The sequence below is a fragment of the Acartia tonsa genome, chromosome 2 (assembly GCF_053477335.1).
Source record: "Acartia tonsa isolate MP-2025a chromosome 2, ASM5347733v1, whole genome shotgun sequence".
In the NCBI taxonomy this organism is placed as follows: Eukaryota; Metazoa; Arthropoda; class Copepoda; order Calanoida; family Acartiidae; genus Acartia; species Acartia tonsa.
Window position 1 is genome coordinate 24,066,800 of NC_137261.1, and position 17,000 is coordinate 24,083,799.

Sequence of the window (17,000 nt, forward strand, 5' to 3'; positions counted from 1 at the left end):
CTGTGAGCTTACCTGGTTGCCAACGCTGGATCCTGATGATTCCTGCCTTGCCTGCCAGAGTGTGCCAACTATGTTGTCCAGCTGGGACTTGTTGTGTACATCCTGACCAACTGGTCCGCCGCTACGGACACCCTGAAATTAGGAGAAATTATTAGTCTTTATATAAAACTGGCAGGATGTCTGTCTGCAGACAAACATCCTGCTGTTTTCACTATGATGATTTTCACTATCAACTGTACCAGTTAGGGTCTCCTTTAAAGGGAAGTTTCTTATACGTAGTTTATAGCTGGAGAAAAATGGCCCCTAAAACCCCTCTCCCCCAAAAAATAAATGTGATATTAAAAACTTGGGATGGTATCATCGTATCCAAGCATTCCTTTAAAGTCAAGAATTGATATAAAAAAATAGATTCTGGATATTCAAACACTATATTTTTATAACTTCTGTGTCTATTCATGAGAATGACGGCTGGCTGCAAAAATATTGCAACAAACACATACACACAAAAATATTACACAGACAACTCTGACACAGAAAAACTACACTGAAAATAATCCAGAGAGGTAGATAATGTTTCACTCTTGACATTTTGTTGATAACATGGCTTCTTTTAAACATTTCTATTTTTAGTATTATAAAAATCTTAAAAAAATATTCATTATAAAGATTTCACACAACTTATTTTAAACCAAAGGAATATGAAAATAAAGCTTTCGTTCTATATTCTAAAGTTAAGATTTATAACATTAAAATAAATGTTAGATGAATAGAAAGAGAAATTGCCAAATAAAGTTAAATATAAAATGGGGGGAGGAATGTTAAGGGGGAGGGGGATTTATAAATGGTATAAGGCAGGTGTCGCTATAAATTTACACCTCCCACTTTCCCCTACTCCCCCTTTTTTATTCAATACAAATTTACAATTTATTATTCAAATTCCCCCCCCAACGGAATTTTATTGACGGTTTGATTCAACCAATAATATAATTTTATTTAGATATGCCCCCCTCCGCCCCTCTCCAATTTGATTCCCCTTATTATTTGACATTATTTTATTAAGAAATCAAAGTTTATTTTTATTTTTTATTGGTTTTTATTTTAAGTTTATGTTGTTCATGTTGGTTGTCAAGGCATACTCCCTTTTAATTCTATAATTTTTTGCTATTTCAAAATCTTCAGTTAATACAAAACTTTTTTTCACCTTTTTAATATTCACAAAATTTAGTTGTTAATTTATCAACATGAAGCTTATTTGTAAATTTATTTTCTCCTATTATATAAAAATACAAAAATCCCTTTTTTCTCCAATAATTGTATAATCTTTTTTGCATACATAAATATTTGACGGGTTCACAAGCACAAAATCAATTCTGCATAGCATTACAAGTATAAGTTAATAGAGGCTGTATTTCTTCTGTAAAATTTTGGAAATTTTGTTCTAGGACCAGGCTTATATAAATGACAACGGCCCCCCATTCCCGAAATTGAATAAAAAAATGTGAAAAATTGATTCTGGTAGTAAAATTGTATTCATGGCTAATCAAGAAGACTATAGACACATAGCACCATTCACAGAGATATAATGATAATTAAATAACTACACTTTTGGGTCCAGATATATGTATGTATAATTATACTTTTGCTTATTTTAAAAAAAAATTCATTTTTTTTGCTATTTTATTCGTTCTGCCGAGCTATATCATACATATATAGCTATTTTGAAATGCTGTAAATTAATTCATTACTCTAAGAAGGATTCGTATGCCTAGGCCATTACTTTAAAATTTAAAATTACTGGTTTTAGGGTTCCAATGCAATGGTAAAAACTAAACCGACCAATTTTATTGTCCTTAAATGTCTGACAATAAGTGTGGAGAATAATATGCAAAATATAAACGAAAAATTTGTATATAATATTTTATGAGTGTGTGGGTGGGTGTGTGTGTATGTGTGAGTGTGTCCCTAAAATTTTTGATAAATAGTTAATGTGTGTGTGAGTGTTTTTGAGCGTATGCTATTCATAGACAAATTTTGATAGATATGACATTGTGTTCCAATACTTGTTCCAATACTTTTGTATGAAGCTTAAGCTTTCAATAAATACTGAACTAATTGGTTTCTCCTTTTGGGGGACTCTTCACATAATTCCTGGGGTGATTATGATAGGGGCACAGCTACTGGTCTCAAAAAAAGTAACAACTTTTTTTAGTTTCTCCGCTCAGATCTCGATAATCTAGATAGCAGGATAGATGCATTTTCACTTGCTTTTTATTCTATGGCTATATCCCCATATTTTAGTTGCATCTAAAAAGATTTTACCTAATTTGCACGAGATTATAAAAAAAGAATAGAAAATCTGGACAATGTTCTTTTCATTGCAAAATATTTTGCAAGCTTTTGAAGGGAAACTCAATGACCTTGATTTCAGCTAATTTATTAATCACTTTAGTTTAAAATATTAGATTAATATACTACTGTATATTAATATTTAAACCAAAAAAGGAACTTTCAGAATTTTTTGAAAGGCTTTATACTATAGTTGTCTAAAAAAAGGACCTAAGATGGTTAATTCCCCCCACCCCCCTCAAAACTAGATTAGACCACAACAAGAACAAACAAAAGCCAAACTTTGGAGGTTCCCTTTGCTTTAGTGTCAAACTCTGCTCGGTAAAAACTAACATTATCTTGAAAATGTTATTAGTCTAAGAGAAAGGACACACATTCGAAGAAATACATATTAGGAACAGGAAGAAATGATTAAGAATACCACTTAAAACTTTATAAAAACTTTGCTAAACAAGGAAGCATTAAAGTGATCTACAATTGAAAGTAGAAAGATCTATAAATTACCCCTGACAAAAAGTAATTGGTATTGGTACTATTTTAATACAAGTTAACGTTTTTATGTCTTTCAGAAATCTTATTTCTATCCCAGATTAGTCTGCAGCTCTTAATGGAAAATATAAGTTTGGTCATTAAGAAAGACATTATGTGTATAAGCTTTCTTTTAGGCCAAATATCTACCTAATTTTTAGGTAATTTTATCTTTATTAGCACACTAATTTTATGTCATTGTCTATTTTCTAATTATTGGCGAAATTTCTCCACACATATAGATACTGACATATTCAAGTACACACACTAAGAAATAATCTTAATACATTAGCTGATATACCTGTGTGTATACGATCATTAATTTAACTAACATGAACGAATGAAATTTATAAAGATATACCCATTTTAAACAATAAATGAAATTGAACTTACCGTACTACATCCTTTTCATAATTGAATGAATGTAATGTAAGACATTATTCAATATTTCTAAAGGTATTTCTAGGACAAGTAATTTGAAAAATAAATTAAAGATTGGGCCCCAGCCATAGACGTCCAAGGGGGGGGGGGGTAAAGGGGTGATTACCTCCCCCCCCAAAAATATTTTTTCATTTTCCCCCTCCCCCCATTTAAAATTTAACCCTTCCCTGGGGGTGCCTTAGGCACCCCCAAACATTTAGGAGGGGGTATTTACCCCCCCAAACAATTTCCCCCCAAAAAAAACGAATTACCCCATCTAAAAATTTTTTACCCCCCCCCCCCAAAAAAAAAAAAAATATAAAAATCTTGGACGCCCCTGGCCCCAGCAGGGCCATGATAGATGAAGAAAGGGAGGGGGCTAACCCCCTTACTTTATCGACTTCTAATTATAGCTAGAGGTATAAAAGATCATTTTCGCAACTTGCCTTGATCACTTAAGGGCAAATTAAGCAAAAGCACAAGAATTATGTGATGCTTCCGATTTTCAATTTTATTTGTTTGTTGTCGACACAATTGCAATTAATAATATAGACCATGACTTATAAATCATTGAAATGATTTTAGAAAATAATTGTCTGATGTTTATATCAACGTTATTTCCATAATTTTTTATGACTTTCAAAAAGAAATAGAATTTCAATTCTTATTTCTCTCCCGAGGGAATAAATGATGGACCGATAGATTTTTGTTCTGAAAATAGAAACCTATTCTAACATCTAACTAAGGAACTAATAAAACATATTGTAATGATCTAACAGGAAATTAGAGTATATCAGCGTGGATACCCAATTTTTAACTTAATACTGCCTAAATATTGTCTAAGTTTGACATATTACCCAAAGCTTTTTTGACTATATTCGTCAATTTTTCAACAGACAATATTTTTTCACAATTTTTCTATATTATACAGATTAAATATGTAAGGATAATGACAGAAGTATTGATTTATTGCATGCACTTTAATGGACATCATGAACACAGGTTTAATGAAAAAAAGAATTGACAAAAATTGGTAAGATATTCATAGTTTTATACAATTTTTCCTTTTTAGGTTTGATAAACTATAAACTACAGCTAATAAGATTAGAATGATGATTCTTAAATTTTTTAATGTAAGAGAAAAAAAATAATTTTGTAGATAATGACAAAATAAGATGTCAAAAAATGTGAAACTTAGGAAATCTGTTAAAAGTTTGACATAATTCTATTCTCTGACATCCTTCATAAGAAAGTAATTTTCTCCCTCAGGCCCCCCCCCCTTTTATCCCTCCCACCCCTTGTCTGTCCTGTGCTTCATACATTTTTAACTGATAGAAATTTGAGAGAAATCCGGTGCAAATATTGAAAAACCCCGCGAAAATTAGGTTAACTTTTACAATACTACGGGTTTTAAATATCTTATTTGGTATTTTTTCTTGATTCGATTAACTCCTTCTAAACTTAGGAGCATTTTATTGACATACATTGATAAAATAAGAATTATGACTCTCTGATTACGGTTTCATGTAAAAAAGAGTACAAACCAAAAACTTGATCTGACCATGTATGTTTAAAATAGATCACAAAATTTTTAAAAACTGAGACATTTCAATCTATAATTGATGTAATATGATCTAAGGAAATAAAAGAAAATTGAAAATTGACTTTTGTTAATTCCTATAATATAATATGTAATATTATTTGAAATTTTTGAAGGGGCCATAACGGTCATTTTACGGCTTGTGTGTTAAAATTTTACAATTTTTACATCGATATTACAATTTTTATTACATGAAATGTATTATACTTCATATTTAGAGCAAATGACATTTTTAAAAGACAACAAATACTTGACAAGTAAAATTAATTCTTTATCAAACTATATTAAATATTTTTCTATAATTACTTTAGTTTAAAAGGTGTCTTAATCAAAGTTTTTTTTATTAATAAATATAATCTTTTTCTGTCTGTTTAATACCAATTCCCTGTGTTTTATTTTGTCATGTAATTTTTAACATGAAACAAAGAAAATATAGAAAATAGACACTTAGATTTATTTCAGACAAGTATAAAGAATTTCTTAGTCTAGTCTTTCTTTCTCATTATGTAAGATATGAAATTAAACAATGCGAAGCTCCTAAATCTAAACACAATTGGCAGAAAGACGGGCAATGTTAACTATTGAGTAGATGTTCATTGTTTAGAATCATATTCACTAAAATTTACCTGTATATCCTTATACTAAAGTAACAGGATGTTTGTTTGTTTGTCTGTGTGTCTGTACCAAAGGATCTCGCTAACCGCTGAACCGATCGGGTTCTTCTTAACAGGGTATATTCTCATAGGTCCCGGGAAGGTTTTGAACTATTTTGGGGAAGGGTACCACCACCCTCCCAAGAGAAATCACAAAAAATCGTAATTTTTTTTTTACGTTTCTTGATTTTAGAAAGAGAGTTCAACGCTAACATAAACGTCAAACGCAACATAGACATATTTTAGATATAAAAAAAAACATTTAAAGTGCCACTAGAGGCCTCTAGGGGCGTAGCCGCTAGTATATTTAAAAGCATAGAAAAATACCTTTCAGAGTATTACATGATGACATGAGTATTACACTGTCTGCTTTCTTTGGCAGGGAGAATTATCAGAAACAAAATTCAACCGTCTAAGTTATATAGCAGACGAGTAAATAAAACTTTCCACATAACTTACGTAAGACGTAAGGACTGACATTTTCCCCCTAAAAAAGACATATTCAAATGAAAAGACAACCTAAATTGAAACCAAATAAAATCTATTAAAAGCCCGGTAGCGCAAAATATCCTTTCATCTGTTTGCCCATTAATTTATTTGTCATGTATAAAGCAAATTGGGCACGGACAGGTTCTGGAAAAAAAATATGGCCTGGGATAAAAAAAAATAAGAAACACAGAACAAAAGATTATTTAAAGCAATTTTTAATGTAAAAAAAACAGTATTATATAATACAGTAAGAATCAAGATTACTACTTAGGCTTTAGTATGTTGTTTGTAATCCACAAAAAATAAGATGTGTAATAATAGATTTTGAAATTTGTTCATTAAAGAAATATTTTTCTCTTTCAAAATTCTTGTAGTCAAATATTTTTAACTTTATTTATTCCTCTCCTTGACTCCAGCAAACGTGTAAAATATAAATCAGATCGGGGTCTTTTTGGCTTGAATTTTGGACAATAGGCTAAAATTTTTGACCAATGCCATAGACACATATATCCTGAACACACACTCACACACACAAAAATGAGGGGTAACCATAAAATAAATTAGAAAATTGTGGATTTTTATTAATTTTGGTATCATAGATGCTCTATAATTCGAGTCCAGCGTTTTTTTTTTTTATATCTGTAATGCCGTTTTTACAAACAAAAGAACATGATTCACAGAAAAATAGATGGGTTTCTTTGAATGAAGGCTTTAAAATAAACAAAAACGCGCAGGTGGAAAAAAAGACTTTTTTACATTGATTTTTTATTCAAAAGTCCAGAATTTTTTTTTTAAGTCAAATTAAAGGAAAGGGGATGGAGCAGATGATTTTGTACTGAGGACTGTACTACTGCTGCTGCCTTTTCTTTGTATCATATCAATACCAGGGCTACAGGCATTTGCCAATGAGAAATTAATTAAATCAATCATGACTAGATAGAAATATGTTATTTATATTTGAAATTTTCCAACTTATAGAAATTTTTTAATGACCATCCATTTAAAAATTTACCATAACCAAAATATTAGATGAAATAAGACAAATTTAGGTTATCTTTCCTCCAAAATATAAAATATTAAATAGTAGACATTGTTATATTCCTGAATCTTATATTTATTACATTTTATACCAATATCCCCCCCCCCCCCTCCATCCCCGAACAATTTAAACAAACCCCTCTACTCCGCCCTCTGACTAATTTTTATTCAGGGGTCTCTGGATTTTGAATAGAAATGAGGGGAGTCCATGGTCAGTGAGTTGCAGAGATAGGAACATTCATTTGTCAAAATAAAAAGGTTTCAAATTAAGAAATTTGAATTTTTAGGAATAGTAATTGCGTTTCTCGTATTCATTCGAATCCGGTGGATAGGAACCGGTTCTCATCTATACGAAAAATCTATGTCTATCATCGTATTATATCCAGCTTTCTACGAATTCAAAAATGTACAATGATAAGATTAAAACCAGTTTTTTTAGCCCCGAGGTGCCGAAGGAAAGCTGTTTATAATACGATGCGAGAAATAACAATTATTTTATTATCAGTCCTCCAATCTTCCATTATTTTCATTCCAAGAAACATATTCCTGCGAATAGTTATGTATATTGGAAATATGAAACAATTTCTAGTTTTAAGTTATGAAAAATATATTAAACAAAATTCACAATTTTCAGTTGTATTAAGCATTTATACCGAAAAAATAAAATTTAGTTTACATAAAATGTACAATTTGATAAAGAATCTAAAAAAACATGTGTTTTTTAATGCCTTTATTTGAATAAAGCTTAAGATTTAAGCAGGGATAGTGAATTTAATACTTTAAAAACAATTTTGATAACAGAAATTCTTTAGTATCAAACAAATTAAAGAATTAAATAATTACATTAAAAACTTTTAAAAATTTGAAGAGGCATTTTTGTTAAATTAAAAGTCTATTTCAAATAAAAATACTTTTGTTGTCAATATTTTTTCTCCCGAAAAATTGTCAGTGTCTGAATTTATACAGTGTTGAATGTATGTTATTCTTTTGCTTGAAAAGAGGCTTTGGGTCCATAAAGTCTCTTTTTAACATTGAAATAACAGTATAAAAGCAGGTGAGAATAGTCAGAGTTTCAAAGGGATTCTTTGATATTTAATTATTTAGAAACAGCCATTTTCTGGGGGATTTTGTGTGGATTTGAACCCAATTAAATACACAAACTACAAAAGGTATTCCAAGATTTTTTAGAAAATTTCAGGGTAGGAAATTAAATAAAACGCGCTTTGATAATCAGCATATTTTGGAAATGTACATAAATCTGTAAAAGTTAAAAAATTTAATAATTTTCTTTGTAGTTGCCTATTTTGTACACCTTTGAAATTATGTTTGCTTCCATTTAAGATAGCTGTAAGGTTTATCTTTTCTAGATAATATTTTATCTACCTTAAACATCGCCTTGATAAATCTATGTGGATTAGTTTTGATTAGAACATTTTAAGATTTTTTATATAATAAAGATTACTTTAATGTATTAAGATTTAAATCATTATTTAAATCTTATTTATGTATAAGTTCTTATTTAAATAGCAGATATTTACATTCAATAAAAATATATATTTCACAATTGTAATTGTCCTATTTTATGAGATAATATAGTTTATATTGAAACAATAAAACATAAAATATACATAAGGAACAAAAAAGATTGGCTTTTATACAGTGACTTTCCTATTTTGTATGCTCTTAAAAAGTTAACAGCTACCACGCAGGCCAATAATAAATAAAAAGTAAAAAAATACAAGGCAAATAAGTAATGTAGTTAATATTTTTAAGAATCTATTTATTAAATTTTAGTATATCAACCTATTTAAATAATTAATGTAAACTTGAGAAAAATCCTTATGTAGGGAACAAATTCAAATTCAGATTTAACCACCTTATGGATTCAATGAAATTTTCTTCTACCAATAAATGTATTAAGTATAGATGTTTATCCCAGAAAACTACCTGGATCCAATAATGGGACCTTTTTCGTCTGCTAGCAAATAGCTTTCGGCTCTTTTGTAGCGACTTAGCTGTGTTACATTTTCGACGCTATTGGCTTCTATTCAAAGACCCAATTGATTGTCGGCACAGGGTCCACGGGGTGGGGACATATAGTAATTTAACCCCTTCCCCTCTATTGTTTTAAGAAAATAATTATTTTCAAAATTATTTAGGTAAATTTCTAGGATGTCCACCAAAATATTTGCATAAAACATTAATTTCCTCCTAATTGTTTTACAGTCAAATATATATGTACTGTAATTAACTCTAAATGTAATTAAATCTCAGTTCTATTGTTTTGATTTACATACAATTACACTAAAATTTATTTCTTAATACTTCGTAAACATGGCAGTGATTATATGTGACTTAGTGTTTTTAGAATTGAACTTAAATCTATTCATAAAATATGGTTAAACAGATAGTATATAAAAGAATTAAATTCTGTGTGTTTGCCTAATTGCAAATTGTTATATTTTGCATTAATAAACCGTAAAAATGCTTGCTAAAAACTTGTAAATTTATCCTTTTAATCCGCTAATCTAGTATGTTCTTATTTTTCTATTCATTTTGCCTACATTTTTTGCATAAATTACTGATAAATACCTATTTAATGAATGTTAGCAAGATTCATATTTTTGAAAAAAACAAACAAACTATTATCTAATCTAATTTTGACAAAATCAATAATCTTTTTATTTACTAGCGGTTGCTCTCCTAGTCTCTATAATCAAAGGGTAGGAAACTATTCTTGTACCTATATGAAGCTGCCATACAATAAAGGACTCAATAACTGACTTTCATACAAATATAATATGCATTTGATTTATGATTTCTATAAATTTGTTATACCTAATATAAAATGTCTATCTAGAAAATGTCTTGTTCATAAAACTACCACAATGATGGATCAGTTTTAAACACAGAAAGCATTAAATGAATATGAATATGGTTGGGAAATTATTAGTTTTGCGTTTTTGCATTTTTAATAATACACAAAATAATTCTCTTCTTTAAGAAAACTTTAACAAGGATGACAACATCTTGGTTCCTATTCTAACTATATTGACTTTAATCTTATTGCCTTTCAATTTAAACTAACTCCTTTATTTCATTGTGCATGATATATAATTTTGCATTACTAGAAAGTATCGCCAAATAGCCTAAACCTCTTTTAATTACTAAACTTCCCTGAAAATTGTTGAACTATCTATATTCTTTATATCGTTGGTATCGATATACTTATTTCAAAAAAAGTTTAGTTGGCTTCTTAGTTTTAGACTTAAATGAAAACAGTTAAAGAGGAGCTTCGCTTTTAAATATGAAAATAAATATGCCTCAACCGCTGAAATCGGCGCTGCTTTTCATATTTTTCATATCAGCCATTTTGTATTTGTTTCAAATTCTCACATTAATAATACCAAAAAGTGGGAATCTGGCATAATTAGCTATTAACAATTCCATGTGCACTGAAAAAAATTTTCAAAATTCTAAAAATATATTAAACTTTTAGAAAAGTTTTAAAAGATATATCCCATAATATAAAGTACCACTAATAAAACGATACCGATTGGGTTCTCCACTTCAGGGAAGCTTCAAATAGGTTTCGGGATGGATTGGAACTATTTTTCTTTCCTTTTAAACACACGGCCTCTATATGCTCTATACACAACCCCTAGTTTATTAAGAATGCTAATTTGGTATAAATAATCATTTCAAAAGTTTTTTACAAAAAAATATCTTTTTTTTACAGTAACTGAAAAAATAGGAGAAACAATTGGATTTATGAAAATTAAGAAGGGGAAGTATATAAAGTGTAAAAGCAGAAAAAATGGATAGACAAAATTCACAAATATGAATGAAAATAACAAATGAAATTAAACAGTTTGGTCCTTATTAATCCGAATTTAATTTAAGTTCTAAATAAGATAAAAATGTGTACTTATACTTCATCATATTTCCATCAAATATTTATTACATTTACCTATCCCTAAATTCTTAAATTACAGGCATAATTGCATTTTTTAGAAAATTTGTTGCTTTATGATATTAGAGTCTGGATTACAAATGTTGAATTCAATAACTTTTAAAGAGATTAGCTACTCTATAGGCCCTTAACAATATAGGGACCCTTTTTGGTAAATACTACCTAAAATCTTTTCTTATAAATTTAAAAATGTTTTAGAAATACCGGCAAGGCTAAATACCTTTAGGGTTAGAGTCATGGAGGGGTAGATCACTAGAGGTACTTAGTATTAATCTTTGAAAACAGTTCTATAAAACAGATAGCTGTAATTTACTTTTTGTACTTTCTGAACCTACTATTGAGACTTCCTGGCAAGGGTCGTGCAATCAAAGAGTTGGTTATTTGATTGGTGTTACTTAACCTAATACCCCGGGTTTTGGAACGGACAAGAAGAAATTTGGCTCCCCTTAGTTATCCTGGGTTGTTGGACCTGACGTTAGAGTGTCATGGACTGCAGCCTCGCCTGTATGAGGTAATTTACCTAGGTACTATTGATATTGTCATCCTTGTTCTATATAAACTATTTTTTCCATAATTGAATATATCTTAGAGCTAAACCAGTATTAACAAAGGTGTGTGTGATAGTAAATATTCAAGGCTTATAATAAGGAAATTATTTAGTTTTAACAATTTTAGATAGAAATATGGTACAGCTTTAAAAAAATAAATAGTAGTTTATGATTTTTCTTCATGACCCAACTTTCTTTTCTTTGGTGTAATAACATCTTCAAATGAAAAAACTTACCTAAAATAGGAACAAAATTAGATGAGACAAAAAGTGAAATTTGGGTATATATGTATTTCTTGAGGCTCAAAAAATGTAAATCTATTCCTATATATCAAATTCTGCCAATAAATATATGCACACCCTCTCTCATGGAGAAAGGAGTTGTAAAACATTGTATTTTGAACCAATGTATATACTCATACTTTTATTGCAATTTTTAAATCTTGTGTAATTATTATATCAAAGCCAAGCATCTCTTTAATATAAGTATATGTCCATATGGGAAAGCCATCAAAGAAGTCTTAATAATGTTTAACATTAAATGCTCGACAACTCTTAATTTGTTAATGTTCGTTTGTCTAAACATCTACTTTATTAAGCTAAACTTTTATGGATGTTGCAATCGTTGTTGTGATAATTAATAACACATTATCACTGAAGATTTAGTAAAGTAAAACAATATGCATATTCCTTTATCAATGATTATCTATTATTGAAACATGATGTATTCGTAATTGGGAGATTTGAAAATAATAATTAAATGAGGTTCCACACAAATATTTAGGGGTCCTCCCTTAAATATTCTAAATTGGTTTTTAAAGTCATTTAGTGTATGGTATATCACATCCTATTTAGAGGCTTTTAGAGTCTGCTATTTTGTTATTACACTTGTGATTTTAATAATTGTAGAACCTGTCTTCAGCTCATGCAATATTCAAATAGAAGGGAGGTAGAAATGTATCTATTATTGTGCACATAAAACAATATTAGGTCCCACAGCGGAAAAGATTGGCAGAAAAATTGTAGTATAGGACAGACAAGTAAAAATATAGAAATAGTAGAATATAACTAGCGGGATATTAAAGGGCAGAAAAGTAGCCTAAAGCCATACCCCAGATTTTTTATAAAATAAAATGATTCAAAACCATTCCTAGACCTATAAGAGTAAATAACTCCTAGCCTGAAAACTATTTTAAAAATATCGTAACAACAAAAAATACAAATTTTTAGTCCATTAAACGTTACTTTTGCAAGATGTAAAGTATAGTTTAAAAAAATAAAAATAAACATTAAAAAATTGCCACCTTGAAAAATACTCCAGTACCTCCCAAGTAGCTAAAATTATAACATCTTAAATTCCTTACCAAGGATTATTTTGTAAAGGTTAAAAAAGATGTTTTATCCAATTAAGCTTTTTTGATATATGATACCAATAGTTTATGACTGTATGACATTTAATTAATGTTATTTATGACACATTTTCGATCATTCATGGGTCAATTTCAAAATATTGAATAACGAGCAGTACAAAAGACTGTAATAAATTTGAAGCTGTATTGAATTTGTCCAATTTTTAAAAGTAAAGATGACCGTAAACGAAAAACTAACAAACATCAATAAAATAAAAACATTATTTTAATTGTGCTTCAAGAAAATATTATTTTACAACCTATGTGTAAAACAATCCCTAACCAGGCCAAAAATCCCTTTCTAAAAAACCTTTTCTTGAAAAAATGTAAAGAATACTCCAGATATTTTTATTGACCTTTGGAAAAGTTTGAAGAAATGTATTTCATTGATAAGGCATTTTTTTTATCCTTAAGATATAAAAACAAATCTTAAAAGGCATTTTGATGTTTTTTTTATAGTAGAACAACAAATATTTATTGTTAAAATTATTTTTTTCCCGTAAATAGCAATTTTATAATGAATACTTTCATATCTAATACTAATGGATGTTGTCATCTTTGTTTAAAAATAAACACACAACTTTTTTTTAAAATCTAATTTTTCCTTATAATGCATATTTTACTAATGTGCTGTTAAAGTAAACAAAAAGTAAGAAAATTATTTTAAAGGTTAGGTAATAATGCTTTAAAGTCTGAATAATTTATTCTTATTGAATTATATTCTAGATATAGGGTTCTTGTAGTAATACGAAGTATAATTAAAAATAATGTAGACGTATATATCAGGCTATTAACCTCTTGCAATAAATAAAAGAAATTATGAAATTACATCACTGAAAAGGCGTGATCTAACACTTTTTAAAAACTTTTAACATACAAGTGAACCACAATCTTTAAGTCATCAAAAGTTTAGAAAATAGGAGGGTATAGTCCATAAACCCATTATTTCTTAACCTTAAAATTTATCATTTGTTTGTCAAAGTAAAATAATGATGTTAAAGGTACTTTTTCTACTCTTGCAAATAATAACTTTGCATTCTTTAACATTAAAAAAGACAGGTATTATAGAAAATATTTTGTATAACAGGTCGGTGATTTAAGCTGCTATCATCATCATCATAAACATAACATACGCTTAGCGATGTACTTGTTGCGCTCTGGCATATGACAATTTTTTTGATATCTTAACAGTAAAACCTGAAGCTGAAAACAATGTGAGCATCTAATTGTTGTATTCTTATTTCTATTATAGAGTTCTTATGCCTATTTCTGTCAAGTGAGATGTACCGAGGCGGATAAGCAAAAATAACAAGAAAAATAACATAATTAGGGAGCGCAGTAATAATAATCAAAGTACTAACTACTGTTTGTTGAAATCGACAAACATACAGAATAGATTTTGTTATAGGATAGCTATGAGTATAGTTTTAATACAGAAAAGACTAAGTCAATCTATTAGATTCAGGCTACCAATGACTAAATAACGAGTCAGATTAATTTCACTTTCAGAGTTGAATCCCTGCTTTCCTGATAGGAAAATATGCAGCTGACCTATCAACTTTTCCTATATAATGAACAAACTAATTTTTCAATCTTTAGAAACTCAATTTTCAAATTGACATTGCACAGGAATAGAGTGTCAACTATCAAAGTTATTTAAACAGGATAGCTTTATATATACAGCGCAGAGGAATCTCATATCAAGTGAATAGGAAATGTATTGGCGCCTAATCAGTTTTGAAATTTTATGTTTTTCCCCTGCATACGATTCAGTAATTATCTGCGAAAATATCATACACTTTTACACCAGAGAGAGAGGGTACAATGGGCTGTTTATTACACTAGTCCCCAAAGTTTTATAATATCGTTTTTCTTATTCTTTGTATAAACAACTTTGGAGACGTTTGATTGGTTGGTTTATTAAGTTGAATGTTTAAACGCTTTAACCACTAATTTTGATCTAAAGAAGGGGTAATTTTGTGTATCATCATTGGGAATGTAAATTTATGAGCCATCGTTTTATTCCTTTAGATCCCTGCCTTTCTACACAACCTTGAGCGCATCATTCATTGAGTACGGTGTGTCAAGGTTTTAAATATATGTATAAAAATTCCAGCCTTTATCTTTACCTTTATGACACTTTACAAAATTTAATATCAACTCAAAGAATACTAAACTCAAACAAGTTAAATCTTAATTGTAACTTCCTTTTTACACATCTTGCATAACTTTATTCTAACGTATTTAAGGTTGGCCTGTCTATTGTGGGCTGGCATTACCGACAAACCAGCAGACCGAGTAAATTATATACTAAATGATCATTGTTATAGCACATCTTAACAAAAAATGGGCCTCCCGTCTTTAAAATCAGCCGAAAAATTCCCCATACCGTTTCATACAGACAGATACGTTTAACTAAAAAGTAGCTTTACTTCTAATAACTTTATATATATAACTTGGGCAAAATTAACTTATTTATTCTATCAGCTTCAATTCTATTGGACGTTTTCACCCTTATTCATTTTATAAATCTCAGACATGTGTTGGGTAAAGATTTGCATCGTAAAATGATAAAGGAATCCTTTGAATCGATTATAATGTATAAAGTTGTAAGGACCACACATAAATTGAAATTTATCTAGATTCGAATAATCTTTAGCTAGATATATAGAGGATAAACAAGTAGATAGATAGCGGCGTAGAAATTGTTTGTAACATAGTCTCTCTGTAACTAGGGTATTCCGAATGTCTGACGGTTCAACAAACCATTTAATATTTTTCACTGCCAACGGTTCATATCGGTTCAGCGGTTAGCGAGATACTTCGGTACAGACAAAGAAACAGACATCCTGTTACTTTATTATAAGGTAAGGATTTATTTGTGTGCTAAATATGAAGAAAGATTTTTATTTAACTATTGTATAACATTAAACTGTTCTATATTTAAATAACTTAGTGTTGTGCTACTGCTGTATCTAGCTATCCTTGTATTTAGTAGCTGAGTATTATATCCTAATCAAGATGTAAGGAATCCGCGGACAACTATTTGAGCACGGATAGGGATATAGACTTCCAGAAAATGAAAACAGTCAATAGAAATTTTAGTAAATTTTTCTATATTTTGTTGTTATTATGTTATCTATAATACAAAGTAGAACGATGTCTGTCTGTCCGTCTGTCTGTCCCTTAAGATCTCGGTAACCACTGAACCGATCGGATTCTACTCTTCAGGGTATATACCTATTGGTCCTGTGGTGGTTTTAAGCTATTTGGGGGGTTGGGACACCCCCAACCCCCCAAAATCAAAAAAATCCCCCCCCATTTTTTTTTTTTTGCTGAAGATTTCCTTGGTCCTTTAACGAATTTCGCCTTAATTTTTTATCACCTCTTGGGGCAAAGCCCCTGAGGCTAGGGGCGAAGCCGCTAGTTTTAATACAAAGTAAATGATTGGTCTAGTTTCAAATTTAGACACATTAAACTTGTCTTTAAAATTTGCATGAAGATTACTTTAAATGAGCTTGTACAATTTTAAAACCTAAGATGATGATGTCCAGTTTGATAAGAAAATTATAAAAAGAAAATTAACAAATTAATTTCGTTGTACAATCAATTATTGTTTATATTTTTTACAGAACTTTTTTCCTAATTGTTTTTTATAAAATAGTTCCTTGGTTGATATTGTTAAGATATTTCCTATAACTGAAAACTCAGATAAATTAGCGTTGTCCTCATTTGAAACTTTTTAAAGGGACACTTTTTTTTGTTTTTGTGTTTTACAGTAAAAAAATAATCTCTTCTGTCGCGTTATCTAGCAAAATTAAATAATTAAATAATTCTTTTAAAATCTTTGATACTCTAAACTTAGAGATGAATTATTTCAAAGTAAAATTTAAAATGTTAAAAAAGGTCTTTTACAAAAATCTTTAACTCATGGCATTTGTACAACTACCCTAATAATAATTAAATTTGCAATAAGGATATGCAACTCTTCCCGTAA

The 17,000-nt window shown here is 29.3% G+C and overlaps 1 protein-coding gene across 2 annotated transcripts in view; it reads right to left on the reverse strand.

Moving 5' to 3' along the window:
* LOC145307213 (uncharacterized) overlaps positions 1-17,000 on the reverse strand; it is a 137,094-nt gene that overhangs the window by 107,656 nt on the left and 12,438 nt on the right. For both annotated transcript variants that reach the window (XM_080149601.1, XM_080149595.1), the window contains exon 2: positions 13-132. In XM_080149601.1, coding sequence (XP_080005727.1) covers positions 13-132 — 120 coding nt within the window. The remainder of the gene's footprint in view (positions 1-12; positions 133-17,000) is intronic.